At 42.2% G+C, this 17490-nt stretch overlaps 1 protein-coding gene across 1 annotated transcript in view; it reads right to left on the reverse strand.

Annotated features, from left to right (window-relative positions):
* The window catches only part of LOC120857968 (deleted in malignant brain tumors 1 protein-like), a 239264-nt gene that overhangs the window by 4537 nt on the left and 217237 nt on the right, over positions 1–17490 (reverse strand). Inside the window, 7 exon segments of the mRNA XM_040233889.1 lie at positions 32–157; positions 1304–1468; positions 1471–1611; positions 1700–1741; positions 2075–2389; positions 3458–3772; positions 3849–3941. Of these exon segments, the coding sequence (XP_040089823.1) occupies positions 32–157; positions 1304–1468; positions 1471–1611; positions 1700–1741; positions 2075–2389; positions 3458–3772; positions 3849–3941 (1197 nt within the window).

Raw genomic sequence — 17490 nt, forward strand, 5'->3', positions numbered from 1 at the left:
TTCCAGATCATTTAGCATCCCTAAGGCCCACCTTGGTGCTCTGCTCTCCATCTGTGTAGCTGAATCCCCAGGATGATGAGGATCATGAACAGAAGGGCTCCCAGAATGATGAAGAGGATCATAGGAAGGGAGAAGATGCCAGGGTTTGGAGCTGAACCTAAAATGGTACTGGAGGAGAGAAGATGGCCATAGGGTTTTATGAGGTTCATAAGTCCAGAAGAACCCCTCTGTCCTTATCCTGGTCCTCTTCTGAGGACCTCTTCAAGGCTATGAAGTCATGATTCAGATACAATGGGTTTTCCTGAACCCCAAGTTGTAATCGACACAAGTGCTTTCCTAAGCTATGTCAAGTGTCTTTTCAGTCTGATTCTAGAGGATTTTTATAGGATGACAGTTGATAAAGCTCTGGAGGACTCCAGCTGCCACTGCTTAACAGGATTGTAAACACAAGATCATTAAGCTTTCCTGTACTGAAATGGGTAATTTTGTCAGAAATATAAAGATACATAGTGCATGCTACGTCACTTCAGTCATGTTCCATTCTTTGTGACCCCGTGAACTGTACCCCACCAGGATACTCTGTCCATGGGATTCTCCAGGCAAGAATACTGGAGTGGATTGCCATTTCCTTCTCCACGGGATTTTCTCGACCCAAGAATGGAACCCACATCTCTTATGTCTCTTGCATTGACAGGTAAGTTTTTTACCACTAGAGCCACTGAAAATATGGGGGTCTCCTCTATCACACAGCTCAGACCAGCAGAACCACTTACTTCCATGGGTGTGGGGAACTTGACCTCTCACCAGGAAAAAAGGAAAACAACAACAACAACAATGGATTAGTGTACCAAGTTTGCCTGAAAAAGCCATAAGATATGTCTATCATCGGGCTCTCCAGGTGGCACTACTGGTAAAGAATTTGCCTGTCAATGCAGGAGACATAAGAGATGCCAGTTCGATCCCTGGATTGGGATGATCCCCTTGAGGAGGGCATGGCAACCCACTCCAGTATTCTTGTCTAAAAAATTCCATGGACAGAGGAGCCTGGTGGGCTACAGTTTATGGGCTCGCAAGAGTCAGATATGACTTAAAAGACTTAGCACACATGCTTGTCATCATGGGCAGGCTGATATCTCCCAGATTCCAGGAGATCAAGCAACTGCCTCTCATGGAGCCAGAGTACAAAGCAGCAGCCTATTCAAAGAAGTGCTTCTCGGTACAAGCTCACACCTCCTTCCATCACAGCCTCAAACCTGGTCCTCCACTCACCAGGGTATATCCTGAGTCTCTCACTCACCAGAACACCTCATACCAGCATCCTTCTCATGCTTGCAGTCACTCTGCCCTGAGGGCTCTGCAGCACAGTTCCACAGGGAGGACTCCCAGCTCCCACACTGCGCCTTGTCCAGCCAGATGCTCCTGCTTCCAGGGCCAAACGCCGCGGTCCACAGGGCTTCCAGGGCCGGCCACAGCCCAGCTGCTGACACACCACCGCAGCCTCTGCCAGGCTCCAGGAGTCATCGCACACGGTGCCCCAGGAGCTGCTGTGCCAGACCTCCACCCGCCCTGAGCACTCGCTGTCTCCTCCCCTGAGCCGGAGCTTCTCTCTATCTGAAAAGGCAGCAGCCCCTCCTGTGACTGCCCTGGTGGGAGGAAGGAGCCCCTGTGAGCTTCAGGGAAGAGGGCAGGGCTGACATACCTGTGCAGGGGGCAGCAGTTGGACAGCTCTGGTGTCTCCCTCCTGCATAAGTAAGGATGTGCTGGATCAGGAACAGCTGGAGGCAGTCTTTTCCCCAAACAAAACTATCTAAAGTCCTTGGCTCAGTGCTAAGGACAGGTGTAAACACAGGCTCATTATCTACTGGGCTGAGACATTCACTGCATCTGATCACCAACTGAAATCACTTTGTCCATTTACTGTTTACCAGTCTCCACAACAAACACAAACACACTGGAAACACAGGCACATACACCTCTTTGTAGACCCAACCTAATCTTGTCACTTAGATGGGAGAATATAAAATCACACTAACAATGTCCTTCAGGGTTGGTATAGAAACAGACAGTAAGTCACCTGCATATGAGATATATGCTTCCTGATATGGAAAGCATGAGGTGTAGTTCCAAGGGTCAGAAGGACACTGCCAGGGAGATGTGTCAGTTTTCTGACACTGGATTCCATCCACACACCAGGATCTAGAACCTTCCCTAAGATCAACAACAGTGTTGAGGGTACCCTTATTCCCACAGCCAAGCTGACTGTAGATCACGGACACGGTGGTGTCTTCCATGGGGCTGTGGCAGACACTGCCCCAGGTCCCATTGTAGAAAACTTCCAGCCACCCAGCACACTGCTGGTCCTCGCTCACCATCCTGAGGGCCAGGAACTCTAAGATTGAAAGGGAGGAAACAGGACACTGTCAGCCCACTCAGTGCTCTGGGTCTTCCTCTTTCCCAGATACTGTGACCACAAATACCTGACCCAGCTGAGGAGATGCCCACTAGATGACAAGAATGAGATTTATCTCCATTTTACCCGACTTTGTCCATTAAAGTCTGTCTTTCTATTTCTACCACAATGATAGAGTGGATATGAACAGAGAGCAAGATGAACCTGAGTACCTGCAGGGTAGGGGAGCTGAATCCTGCTTCCTGACAAAACGTCTAAAATAGCAAGTGAAGTAGATATTGAAGAATAATGAATAACTGGCAGAATAATGAACCCACAGAGATGTTCATATCCTAATCCCTGTGGCCTGTAAATATGTTTCCTCACCTGCAAAAGGAGCTTTACAGATATGATTAGTAAGGACTTTGGGGTTGTGGGCTAAACCTACAATATTGTTTGTTAAACACATAAGCTCAGTCTAATCATCTCCTTAGCCTCAACTTAGAAGTGGATAAACTTTCCCAGCTATAGTCAGAGGGAAATATAAGGAAGAATATTCAGAAGAGACACAGTTTGTTGTCTGTCTGAAGAAGAAAGAGGGCTCCAAGCCAAGGAATGAGGCCACATAGAAACCAGGAAAGGCTGGAAAAGGAGTCCTCCCCATGTCTCCAGGAAGAACGCAGCCCTGTGGACACTGGGATGTTGGCCCACAGAGACCATGGTCAGATTCCTATCAAACAGAGCTGAACAGAGTATATCTGTGCTTTCAATACAACATCAACAGTATCTCCAGACTGTACTACCACAGGAAACTGAAGAGAGAGCCTTGCTTTCAAGTGGAAACTAAGAAACAGCTCTGCCGGGAAACACTATTGAGAAGAAAGAACCAAACATCAGCTGCTACAGGAGGAAGTGAAAGCACCTCGCCTTCACGTCTGCTGCAAAGACAGGTTGCATGGGAGGAAGCCTCCTACTCAGGTCCTTTCAGCGTCTCTCCCTCAGGGCTCCGACTCCCGTCCTCCAGGGCTCCACTCATCCCCCAGCCTGTGGACAGAGTGCAGCATAGACCTGAGCAGATGACCCCCGCGTCCTGATTATGTCTGCAGTAGTGCCACCTCCAGCCTCGGGAAGGGCACCTCCACACGAGTGACTCATTTCCTGTGCAGTTCACGTCGTCCAGCCAGATGGGCCCTGATCCTGCCCAGAAGTGAGCAGACCTTTTGGCACTGAGGGCTTCTCCACAGCCCAGCTGCCTGGACACCATGCAGGCATCGTCCAGGTCCCAGCCGTCATCACAGATGGTGCCCCAGGAGCCCTGGTCAAGGATCTCCACTCTCCCCGTGCAGGGACTGCCTCCGTCCACCAGGCAAAGCAGTCTGCTGTCTGAGGAGAGAGAAATGGGACAATGGGGCATTGATCTGGGGAATGAGAAGGGTCTTCTGTCCTTTGGGACACTCACATGAGCAGTAGGGGGCGCTCTCCTCTGAGGCAGCAGAGTCTGCCATTATGGACACGCAGTTTTTGCAGTGCGGCAGTGCCTGGGTGTGGTTTCCTGCAGAAACAGCAATGATCAGAGGGCTGGGAGGGTTAAAGAAAAGGAAACTGAATTAAGGTAAATAATGACCTTGAGAACCCCATGAACAGTATGAAAAGGCAAAATGGTAGGATACTGAAAGAGGAACTCCCCAGGTCAGTAGGTGCCCAATATGCTACTGGAGATCAGTGGAGAAATAACTCCAGAAAGAATGAAGGGATGGAGCCAAAGCAAAAACAATACCCAGCTGTGGATGTAACTGGTGATAGAAGCAAGGTCCAATGTTGTAAAGAGCAATATTGCAGAGGAACCTGGAATGTTAGGTCCATGAATCAAGGCAAATTGGAAGTGGCCAAAAGGAGATGGCAAGAGTGAACATCGACATTCTAGGAATCAGCGAACTAAAATGGACTGGAATGGGTGAATTTAACTCAGATGACCATTATATCTACTACTGTGGGCAAGAATCCCTTAGAAGAAATGGAGTAGCCATCATGGTCAACAAAAGAGTTCAAAATGCAGTACTTGGATGCAATCTCAAGAAAGACAGAATGATCTCTGTTCGTTTCCAAGGCAGGTTTATTCAGCATAACAGTAATCCAAGCCTATGCACCAACCAGTAACACTGAAGAAGCTGAAGTTGAACGGTTCTATGAAGACCTACAAGACCTTTTACAACTAACACCCCAAAAAGATGTCCTTTTCATTACAGGGGACTGGAATGCAAAAGTAGGAAGTCAAGAAACACCTGGAGTAACAGGCAAATTTGGCCTTGGAGTACAGAATGAAGCAAGGCAAAGGCTAATAGAGTTTTGCCAAGAGAACGCACTGGTCATAGCAAACACCCTCTTCCAACAACACAAGAGAAGACTCTACACGTGAACATCACCAGATGGTCAACACCGAAATAAATTGATTATATCCTTTGCAGCCAAAGATGGAGAAGCTCTATACAGTCAACAAAAACAAGACCAGGAGCTGGCTGTGGCTCAGATCATGAACTCCTTCTTGCCAAATTCAGACTTAAATTGAAGAAAGTAGGGAAAACCACTAGACCATACAGTTATGACCTAAATCAAATTCCTTATGATTATACAGTGGAAGTGAGAAATAGATTTAAGTGACTAGATTTGATAGCCTGATGAACTATGGACGGAGGTTCGTGACATTGTACAGGAGACAGGGATCAAGACCATCCCCCTGGAAAAGAAATGCAAAAAAACAAAATGGCTGTCTGGGGAGGCCTTACAAATAGCTGTGAAAAGAAGAGAAGCAAAAAGCATAGGAGAAAAGGAAAGAGATATGCATTTGAATGCAGAGTTCCAAAGATTAGCAAGGAGAGATAAGAAAGACTTCCTCAGCAATCAATGCAAAGATATAGAGGAAAACAACAGAATGGGAAAGACTAGAGATCTCTTCAAGAAAATTAGAGATACCAAGGGAACATTTCATGCAAAGATGGGCTCGATAAAGGACAGAAATGGTATGGACCTAACAAAAGCAGAAGATATTAAGAAGAGGTGGGAAGAATACACAGAAGAACTGTACAAAAAAGATCTTCATGATCCAGATAATCATGATGGTGTGATCACTCACCTAGAGCCAGACATCCTGGAATGTGAAGTCAAGTGGGCCTTAGAAAGCATCACTACGAACAAAGCTAGTGGAGGTGATGGAATTCCAGTTGAGCTATTTCAAATCCTGAAAGATGATGCTGTGACAGTGCTGTGCTCAATATGCCAGCAAATTTGGACAACTAAGCAGTGGCCACAGGACTGGAAAAGGTCAGTTTTCATACCAATCCCAAAGAAGGGCAATGCCAAAGAATGCTCAAACTACCCAGAATTGCACTCATCTCACACGCTAGTAAAGTAATGCTCAAAATTCTCCAACCCAGGCTTCAGCAATATGTGAACCATGAACTTCCAGATGTTCAAGCTGGTTTTAGAAAAGGCAGAGGAACCAGAGATCAAATTGTCAACATCCACTGGATCAACAAAAAGCAAGAGAGTTCCACGAAAACATCGATGTCTGCTTTACTGACTATGTCAAAGCCTTTGACTGTGTGAATCACAATAAACTATGGAAAATTCTTCAAGAGATGGGAATACCAGACCACCTGACCTGCCTCTTGAGAAACCTATATGCAGGTCAGAAAGCAACAGTTAGAACTGGACATGGAACAGCAGACAGGTTCCAAATAGGAAAAGGAGTATGTCAAGGCTGTAAATTGTCACCCTGCTTACTTAACTTATATGCAGAGTACATCATGAGAAATGCTGGGCTGGAAGAAGCACAAGCTGGAATCAAGGTTACTGGGAGAAATACCAATAACTTCAGATATGCAGATGACACCACCCTTATGGCAGAAAGTGAAGAGGAACTAAAAAGCCTCTTGATGAAAGTGAAAGAGGAGAATGAAAAAGTTGGCTTAAAGCTCAACATTCAGAAAACAAAGATCATGGCATCTGGTCCCATCACTTCATGGGAAATAGATGGTGAAACAGTGGAAACAGTGTCAGACTTTATTTTTGGGGGGCTCCAAAATCACTGCAGATGGTGATTGCAGCCATGAAATTAAAAGACGCTTACTCCTTGGAAGGAAAGTTATGACCAACCTAGATAGCATATTCAAAGCAGAGATATTATTTTGCCAACAAAGTTCTGTCTAGTCAAGGCTATGTTTTTTCCAGTGGTCATGTATGGATGTGAGAATTGGACTATGAAGAAAGCTGAGCGCCGAAGAATTGATGCTTTTGAACTGTGGTGTTGGAGAAGACTTTTGCAAGTCCCTTGGACTGCAAGGAGATCCAACCAGTCCATACTAAAGGAGATCAGTCCTGGATGTTCATTGGAAGGACTGATGCTGAGGCCGAAACTCCAATTCATTGGCCACCTCATGGGAAGTGTTGACTCATTGGGCAAGACCCTGATGCTTGGAGGGATTGGTGGCAGGAGGAGAAGGGGACAACAGAGGATGAGATGGCTCTATGGCATCACCGACTCAATGGACATGAGTTTGGGTAAACTCCGGGAGTTGGTGATGGACAGGGAGGCCTGGTGTACTGTGATTCATGGGGTCGCAAAACTCAGACATGACTGAACGACTGAACTGAACTGATCGCAAATATAAAGAAATATTTTTGAAGACATCATTTAGCTTCTTGATATTTTTGTTTTGAAGGCAAATGTTTTCAGCAATTACCAAGGCAAAGTTTGATTTTCAAAAAGAAGGAGATTGTCATCAACAGACACGTCACAACGAACTCTGCAAATCTCTATCTCTAAGGATACACAAGACAAACCACAACATACTAACATGTGACTTCTTATTAAGTCTTAATCAGAACCAACAGAGAAGAAAGGGCATTCATATGATCTATCATTTGGTAGTTTTTCAATAAAACCACACAAAAATATCACAGGAAGAGAATTTGCAATTAAAAAAGTACAGCTGTACTGTCTGTATGACATAAGAAAGAGTTGCAGAAAGAGTTCTTTGGCTCAAAAAGACACAAACAGCCTAATTAGTTCTTCACATTGTATAAGGAAAGTCCTCTTCTGCTGATATTGGAGGATGTTTTAAGAGACTGGGTCAACTCAACTCTTCTGCACAACAGTTAGAACTGTGAACTGATAATTTGGGATAATGTCGTGCTTTGATTCCCTTCTCTTTACTTTTTGTGACTCTACTGTAGGTTTTTACATTTTTGTTGCCATGAGATTCACATGAAACATCTTGTAGACACAACTGGTGGCTCAAAAGATAAAGAAGCTGCCTGCAATGCAGGAGACCCAGGTTTGATGCCTGGGCTGGGATCCCTGGAGAAGGAAATGGCAACCCACTCCAGTATTCTTGCCTGGAGAATTCATGGACAGGGGAGCCTGGCAGGTTATAGTTCCTGGGGTGGCAAAAAGTTGGGGATGACTGAGCAAGAAAAACACAAAGAGACACAAGTCTATATAATACTGATAACAAATTAATTTCAATCTCATACTAAAGCTCTACATTTTTATCCCCTTCTATATTTCCTGTATTTGATGTCAGTATTTACCTCTCTATATTTTGTATATTAAATAACAAAATATTTTTTCTATAGTTATTTTAATACTTCCTTTAGACTAGAGTCAATTGGTTAGCACACTATATTACAGTGTTAGAGTATTCTGAATTGGATTACATGTTTACATTTACAAGTGTGTTGTATATTTTCACTTCTTTCCTATAATAATTAACATCCTTCATTTAGCTTGAAGAACTCCCTTCAGCAATATTCTAAGGTAAACCTGTGTTGGTGAACTCCCACAACTGTTATTTGTTAGGGAACATCTGTATCTCATCTTCATTTCTGAAAGACAACCTTCCTGAAAAAAGTATTCTTGGCTGGCAGGTTTACTTTCATCAGTTTGAATATATCATCCCTTTCTCTCCTGGCTTGACAGGTTTCTTCTCAGAAGTCCACTGATATTCTTAAGGGAATTTCTCTTTTGTGAGCATTTGCTTTTCTCTTGATGCTTTTAAAATATTCTCTTTGTGTTGATTATAAACACTGTGTATTGGATACAATTATTTTGAATGAACTCCAAGGGGTGACCTATTAGCTACATGAACTTTATATTTTTATATATCATCAGATGTGGAACTTATCTGGTATTATTTCTTTTTTAATTTAAATTTATTTATTTTAATTGGAGGCTAATGACTTTACAATATTGTATTGGTTTTGCCATACATCAACATGAATCTACCATGTGTGTACACGTGTTCCCCATCTTGAACCCCTCTCTCACCTCCCTCCCTGTACCATCCCTCTGGGTCATCCCAGTGCACCAGCCCTAAGCATCTTGTATCCTGCATCAAACCTGGACTGGCGATTCATTTCTTATATGATATTATACATGTTTCAATGCCATTCTCCCAAATCATCCTGCCCTCTCCCTCTCCCACAGAGTCCAAAAGACTGTTCTATACATCTGTGTCTCTTTTGCTGTCTCGTATACAGGGTTATCATTAACATCTTTCTAAATTCAATATATATGCCTTAGTATACTGTATTGGTGTTTTTCTTCCTGGCTTACTTCACTCTGTATAATAGGCTCCAGTTTCGTCCACCTCATTAGAACTGTTTCAAATGTATTCTTTTTAATGGCTGAGTAATACTCCATTGTGTATATGTACCACAGCTTTCTTATCCATTTATCTGGTTATGGACATTTAGGTTGCTTCCATGTCCTGGCTATTATAAACAGTGCTGCAATGAACACTGGGGTACACGTGTCTCTTTCAATTCTGGTTTCCTCAGTGTGTATGCCCAGCAGTGGGATTGCTGGGTCATAAGGTAGTTCTATATCCAGTTTTTTTTTAAGGAATCTCCACACTGTTCTCCATAGTGACTGTACTAGTTTGCATTCCCGCCAACAGTGTAAGAGGGTTCCCTTTTCTACACACCCTCTCCAGCATTTATTGCTTGTAGACTTTTAGATCGCAGCCATTCTGACTGGTGTGAAATGGTACCTCACTGTGGTTTTGATATGCATTTCTCTGATAATAAGTGCTGTTGAGCATCTTTTCATGTGTTTGTTAGCCACCTGTATGTCTTCTTTGGAGAAATGTCTATTTAGTTCTTTGGCCATTTTTTGATTGGGTCATTTATTTTTCTGGAATTGAGCTGCAGGAGTTGCTTGTATATTTTTGAGATTATTTGTTTGTCAGTTGCTTCATTTGCTATTATTTTCTCCCATTCTGAAAGCTGTCTTTTCACCTTGCTTATGGTTTCCTTTGTTGTGCAGAAGCTTTTAATTTTAATTAGGTCCCATTTGTTTATTTTTGCTTTTATTTCCAGTATTCTGGGAGGTGGGTCATAGAGGATCCTGCTGTGATTTATGTCGGAGAGTGTTTGCTTATGTTCTCCTCTAAGAGTTTTATAGTTTCTGGTCTTACATTTAGATCTTTAATCCACTTTGAGTTTATTTTTGTGTATGGTGTTAGAAAGTGTTCTAGTTTCATTCTTTTACAAATGGTTGACCAGTTTACCCAGCAATTTTTAAAGAGATTGTCTTTTCTCCATTGTATATTCTTGCCTCCTTTGTCAAAGATAAGGTGTCCATATGCACGTGGATTTATCTCTGGGCTTTCTATTTTGTTCCATTGATCTATATTTCTGTCTTTGTGCCATTACCATACTGTCTTGATGACTGTAGCTTTGTAGTAGAGCCTGAAGTCAGGCAAGTTCATTCCTCCAGTTCCATTCTCTTTCTCAAGATTGCTTTGGCTATTCGAGGTTTTTTGTATTTCCATACAAATTGTGAAATTATTTGTTCTAGCTCTGTGAAAAATACCATTGGTAGCTTGATAGGGATTGCTTTGAATCTATAGATTGCTTTGTGTAGTATACTCATTTTCACTATATTGATTCTTCTGATCCATGCACATGGTATATTTCTCTATCTATTAGTGTCCACTTTGATTTTTTTCACCAGTGTTTTATAGTTTTCTATATATAGGTCTTTAGTTTCTTTAGGTAGATATATTCCCAAGTATTTTATTCTTTTCATTGCAATGGTGAGAGGAATTGTTTCCTTAATTTCTCTTTCTATTTTCTCATTATTAGTGTATAAGAATGCAAGGGATTTCTGTGTGTTGATTTTACATCCTGAAACTTTATTATATTCATTGATTAGCTCTAGTAATTTTCTGGTGGAGTCTTTAGAGTTTTCTGTATAGAGGTTCATGTCATCTGCAAACAGTGAGAGTTTTACTTCTTCTTTTCCAATTTGGATTCCTTTTATTTCTTTTTCTGCTCTGATTGCTGTGGCTAAAACTTCCAAAACTATGTTGAATAGTAGTGGTGAAAGTGGGCACCCTTTTCGTGTTCCTTATTTTAGGGGAAATGCTTTCAATTTTTCACCATTGAGGATAATGTTTGCTGTGGGTTTGTCATATATAGTTTTATTATGTTGAGGTATGTTCCTTCTATTCCTGCTTTCTGGAGAGGGTTTTTTTTTTTTATCATAAATGGATGTTGAATTTTGTCAAAGGCCTTCTCTGCATCTATTGAGATAATCATATGGCTTTTATTTTTCAATTTGTTAAGGTGGTGTATTACATTGATTGATTTGCGGATATTGAAGAATCCTTGTATCCCTGGGATAAAGCCCACTTGGCCATGGTGTATGATATTTTTAATGTGTTGTTGGATTCTGATTGCTAGAATTTTGTTAAGGATTTTTGCATCTATGTTCATCGGTGATATTGCCTGTACTTTTCTTTTTTGTGGCATCTTTGTCAGGGGTGGTATTAGGGTGACGGTGCCTCATAGAATGAGTTTGGAAATTTACCTTCCTCTGAAATTCTCTGGAAGAGTTTGAGCAGGATAGGTATTAGCTCTTCTCTAAATTTTTGGTAGAATTCATCTGTGAAGCCGTCTGGGCCTGGGCTTTTTGTTTACTGGAAGATTTCTGATTACAGTTTCAATTTTTGTGCTTGTGATGGGTCTGTTAAGATTTTCCATTTCTTCCTGGTTCAGCTTTGGAAAGTTTTACTTTTCTAAGAATTTGTCCATTTCTTCCACGTTGTCCATTTTATTGGTATATAATTGCTGATAGTAGTCTCTTATGATCCTTTGTATTTCCCTGTTGTCTGTTGTGATCTCTCCATTTTCATTTCTAATTTATTGATTTGATTTTTCTCCCTTTGTTTCTTGATGAGTTTGGCTAATGGTTTGTCAATTTTATTTATCCTCTCAAAGAACCAGGTTTTGGCTTTGTTGATTTTTGCTATGGTCTCTTTTGTTTCTTTTGCATTTATTTCTGCCCTAATTTTTAAGATTTCTTTCCTTCTACTAACCGTGGGGTTCTTCATTTCTTCCTTTTCTAGTTGTTTTAGGTGTAGAGTTAGGTTATTTATTTGACTTTTTTCTTGTTTCTTGAGGTATGCCTGTATTGCTATGAACTTTCTCCTTAGCACTGCTTTTACAGTGTCCCACAGGTTTTGGGTTGTTGTGTTTTCATTTTCATTCATTTCTATGCATATTTTTACTTTTTTTTTATTTCATTGTTCTTTGTTGGTTATTCATCAGTGTGTTATTCAGCCTCCATATGTTGCAATTTTTAATAGTTTTTCTCCTGTAATTGAGATCTAATCTTATTGCATTGTGGTCAGAAAAGATGCTTGGAATGATTTCAATTTTTTTAATTGAAATTTTTTTCAATTTACCAAGGCTAGATTTATGGCCCAGGATGTGATCTATCCTGGAGAAGGTTCCGTGTGCACTTGAGAAAAAGTTGAAATTCATTGTATTGGGGTGAAATGTCCTATAGATATCAATTAGGTCTAACTGGTCTATTGTATCATTTAAAGTTTTGTGTTTCCTTGTTAATTTTCTGTTTAGTTGATCTATCCATAGGTGTGAGTGGGGTATTAAAGTCTCCCACTCTTATTGTGTTATTGTTAATTTCCCCTTCCATACTTGTTAGCATGTCTTACATATTGTGATGCTCCTATTTTGGGTGCATATATATTTATAATTGTTGTATCTTCTTGTTGGATTGATCCTTTGATCATTATGTAGTGTCCTTCTCTGTCTCTTTTCACAGCCTTTGTTTTAAAGTCTATTTTATCTGATATGAGTATTGCTACTCCTTCTTTGTTTTGGTCTCTATTTGCATGGAATATCTTTTTCCAGTCCTTCACTTTTAGTCTGTGTGTGTCCCCTGTTTTGAGGTGGGTCTCTTGTAGATAACATATAGAGGGATCTTGTTTTTGTATCCATTCAGCCAGTCTTTGTATTTTGGTTGGGGCATTTAACCCATTTACATTTAAGGTAATTATTGATAAGTATGATCCTGTTGAAGAATTGATGCTTTTGAACTGTGGTGTTGGAGAAGACTGCTGAGAGCCCCTTGGACTGCAAGGAGATCCAACCAGTCCATTCTAGAGGAGATCAGCCCTGGGTGTTCATTGGAGGGAATGATGCTAAAGCTGAAGCTCCAGTACTTTGGCCATTTGGAAAAGACTCTGATGCTGGGAGGGATTGGGGGTAGGAAGAAAAGGGGACGACAGAGGATGAGATGGCTGGATGGCATCACCGACTCGCTGGACATCAGTTTGAGTGAACTCTGGGAGTTGATGATGGGCAGGAAGGCCTGGCATGCTGTGTTTCATGGGGTCACAAAGAGTCAGACACGACTGAGCAACTGAACTGAACTGATGATCCCGTTGCCACTTCCTTTATTGTTTTGGGTTCGAGTTTATATACACTTTTTAGGTTTCCTGTCTAGAGAAGATCCTTTAGCATTTGTTGGAGAGCTGGTTTGGTGGTGCTGAATTCTCTTGGCTTTTGCTTGTCTGTAAAGCTTTTGATTTCTCCTTCATATTTGAATGAGATCCTTGCTGGGTACAGTAATCTGGGCTATAGATTGTTTCCTTTCATCACTCTAAGTATGTCCTGCCATTCTCTCCTGGCCTAAGGAGTTTCTATTGAAAGATCAGCTGTTATCCTTATGGGAATCCCCTTGTGTGTTATTTGTTGCTTTACCTTGCTGCTTTTAATATTTGTTCTTTGTGTTTGATCTTTGTTAATTTGATTAATATGTGTCTTGGGGTGTTTCACCTTGGGTTTATCCTGTTTGGGACTCTCTGGGTTTCTTGGAATTGGGTGATAATTTCCTTCCCCATTTTAGGGAAGTTTTCAACTATTATCTCCTCAAGTATTTTCTCATGGTCTTTCTTTTTGTCTTCTTCTTCTGTGACTCCTATGATTTGAATGTTGGGGCATTTAATATTGTCTTGGAGGTCTCTGAGATTGTCCTCATTTCTTTTAATTCATTTTTCTTTTTTCCTCTCTGATTCATTTATTTCTACCATTCTATCTTCTACCTCACTAATCCTATCTTCTGCCTCCGTTATTCTACTATTTGTTGCCTTCAGAGTGTTTTTGATCTCATTTATTGCATTATTCATTATATATTGACTCTTTTTTATTTCTTCTAAGTCCTTGTTAAGCCTTTCTTGCATCTTCTCAATCCTTGTCTCCAGACTATTTATCTGTGATTCCATTTTGATTTCAAGATTTTGAATCATTTTCACTATCATTATTCAGAATTCTTTCTCAGGTAGATTCCCTATCTCTTCCTGTTTTGTTTGGTTTGGTGGGCATTTATCCTGTTCCTTTACCTGTTGGGTATTCCTCTGTCTCTTCATCTTGTTTATATTGCTGAGTTTGGGGTGGCCTTTCTGTATTCTGGCAGTTTGTGGAGTTCTCTTTATTGTGGAGTTTCTTGACTGTTGGTGGGGTTGTATCAGTGGCTTGTCAAGGTTTCCTGGTTAGGGAAGCTTGTGTCGGTGTTCTCGTGGGTGGAGCTGGATTTCTTCTCTCTGAAGTGCAATGAAGTGTCCAGTAATGAGTTATGAGATGTCAGTGGGTTTGGAGTAACTTTTGGCAGACTGTATATTGAAGCTCAGGGATGTGTTCCTGTAATAGAGGACTTAAAATTTAAAAAAAAATTAAAAAAACAAAAGAATGATAGTAAGAATAGTAAAAATATATCTAAGACTTTCTCTGGTAGTGTTATGGGTAGTGTGGGGTCAGTTCATTTTTGGATAGTTCCTTGGTCTGGCTTATATTTCTCAAGATCTATAGGCCCCTTCCTATGTAGTTGGTACTAATGACAGGGTCTTAATCTATTGCACCTGTCACTTCCAAGGAGGTTCCCTCTGTTTTAGCTTCTTCTGTTTGCTGGTCTCTTCAGTGTCTGATTTCTGCCCTGACACAAGGGGGCCATGGTGGACACTTTTTAAGGCTCACTTGTTCAGTCGTGCTGTGAGGAGGGAGGAACAGTGCAAACAAATAACACTGGTGTATGCTCAGGTGTCTCAGCCACACTGGGCCTGCCTCCGCTCACAGCGCATGTGCCCCCCCTGCCCACACTGCTCAGGTTCTAGGTTGCTCCACCGGGAACAATCTGAGGCTAGCCCTGGGCTGCATGCACTTCCCGGGTTTAAGCCGCTCAGGTTCAGGCACTCAGGTAGTCCTCAGAGGTGCAGACTCGGTTGGGCCTGCATTTTGTGCCCTTCCCGGGTCCGAGCAGCTCAGGTGATGAGGTGTTTGGTGAGCGTGGTTGCTGCGACTTATCACCTCCCCTGTCCCTGCTGCTCAGTTTTCTGGGTGTACAACCGGTGCACCTTCTCAAGCGGATGTTGACTGTCCAGAACCCCAAGAAGTCTTAGTTAGCAAAGAAGCATGCTTGCAGCTTGGAAGATAATGTCTCTCTGGGGCTGCGATTGCCCCCTTCTGGCTCTGGCTGCCTGTCACCGGAGGGGGATGATCTGCAGCCAGCTAGCTCTGTTTAGTCCTTTGTTCTGTGAGTGGGCCTGATGGTGTCTTAGGTTAGGGCTTTTCATGTAGCTCTAGTCAGTCCTTTGTTCTGTGGGTGGGCCTGGCAGTGTCTTAGGTTAGGGCTTTTTGCGTTGTAGCTATCCCACAGTCTGGTTTGCTAGCCCAAGTTAGTTCCCTCAGATTGCCCTCGGGACATTCAGGCCTGATCCTTACTCTAAGCAATGTAGCCTGCGCCTCCCTGCTCAGCCCCTGCTTGCTAGTGGCGGCTGCAGGCGTCTGTGCTGCTTCTCCTCTGGGGGAGTTGCCATTGGGCACATAATCTGTGGGTTTTCATTATTTATTTATTTTTCCTCCCAGTTATGTTGCCCTCTGTGGTTCCAGGGCTTGCCACAGACTCGGCAGTGAGAGTGTTTCCTGGTGTTTGGAAACTTCTCTCTTTTTAAGACTCCCTTCCCAGGACAGAGCTCCATCCCTACCTCTTTTGTCATTTATATTTTTTCCTACCTCCTTTCGAAGACAATGGGCTGCTTTTCTGGGTGCCTGATGTCCTCTTCTGGCATTCAGAAGTTGTTTTGCGAAATTTACTCAGCGTTTAAATGTTCTTTTGATGAATTTGTGGGGGATAAAGTGGTCTCCCTGTCCTATTCCTCTGCCATCTTAGGTATTATTTCTTTAAGTACAGTCTCTGTCCCTTTCTCCCTCTTTTCTGCTTCTGGGACTCCAATAATGTTTTTTCCTGTGAATGTTATCCCATTGTTCACACAGGTTCTTTCACACTTTTTTGTTCTTTTTTCTTCTTTGTCCCCTGGCTGGGTAATTCAATTGTCTAGTCTTCAGCCTTACAGAGTCTTCTACTGTTGCTGATGCTCTCTGTAGCATTTTTTATTTTGTTGCATTTCATTCACTGTAATCTTAAGCAACAGAATTTCTGTTTGGTTCATTTTCCTGTTTGCTTCTTCTTCTTCTCCTTTTTTTTTTTTTCCTTTGCCTCACTGCACAGCTTGAGGGATCTCAGTTCCCTGACCAGGACTGAACCCAGACACAGCAGTAAATGCATAAAATCCTAACCACTAAACCATCAGTAAACTCCTTGTTTGCTTTCTTTTTTATGATTTCTATCTCTGTAAAGAAAAAAAAAACAACCCTGAATTTATTCTACAGAGTAACTCAGCCTGGGCACAACCAATACTGAATCCATGCTCTAGGACCTTTGAGCCACAAATATGAGCTTGCATTCTGAAACTACTGAAACCTGCTTGTCTAGAACCTGTGCTTTGCAACAAGAGAAGCCACTGTATAGAGAAGCCACAAAGAAGAGTAGCCCCTGCTTGCCACAACTAGAGAATGCTGGTGGCAGCAACAAAGACCAAGTGCAACCAAAAATTAAAAACAACAATAATAATGATAATAAGTAATTTTTAAAAAACCTTATTTTGTTCACATAGTCTCTACCTGAATTTGTTTAATAGCGTATTTGTGTTTTCTTGGAGTTCACTGGATTTCTTGTTGGGTATGTCAGGGGAGTGTGTAATTTCCTCAATTCTGTCTCATCAAAACAAAAAATCTGAAGCGTTGGACCAGCCCTCGGACAGACTGTGTCACAGCTCTCGGGCAGATCAGTGTTACAGCTCTGGGTTACAGCTCAGTTTTATTTAGAAAATAAAGGAAAATACATCCTCAAGGCATGAAGGCATGCCAACCCAAAAGATGTGAAGAGAAGAGAGAGAGAGGGAGCAGGAAAGCATGGGAGAGAGGGAGAGAGGCAGAGAGGGACTGAGGGACAGAGGCAGAGAGGCAGAAAGGCAGAGAGAGTGAGAGGCAGGGAGGGAGAGAGGACCCCAGCCCTTTGGCTCCTCTTTTTGTGTGTTTTTTTCCTCTTCCCCTTGGGCCTGCCCTATGTAAATTGGGCTAGCCAGGAGTGCTGTTTTTCTACCTGAAGTCCTCAGACTGGTCCTCAGACCCTCCTTTGTTCTATTTTCATGGATTTTTCCCTTACTTGTCTTTTAGCCACCACCATTCTGGACTCTTTTGTCCCATTCTAACTACCTAACATCCCCCCCCCAAGAGATGGGAGGCCCAATTCTTTGGGAATAGGGGCGTTGAGGTCTTTCTAGCTACTTCCTGCTGAACTGGGATGGTGAGGGCATTGGGCCTCCTGCTCTTGCTAGTTTCAGACCTCAGAGTCTTTATAGTGGTATCCATCTAAGGGTGAGTGATATTTTCCATGGTCG

The sequence above is a fragment of the Oryx dammah genome, unplaced genomic scaffold (genome assembly GCF_014754425.2).
Source record: "Oryx dammah isolate SB20612 unplaced genomic scaffold, SCBI_Odam_1.1 HiC_scaffold_29, whole genome shotgun sequence".
NCBI lineage: Eukaryota > Metazoa > Chordata > Mammalia > Artiodactyla > Bovidae > Oryx > Oryx dammah.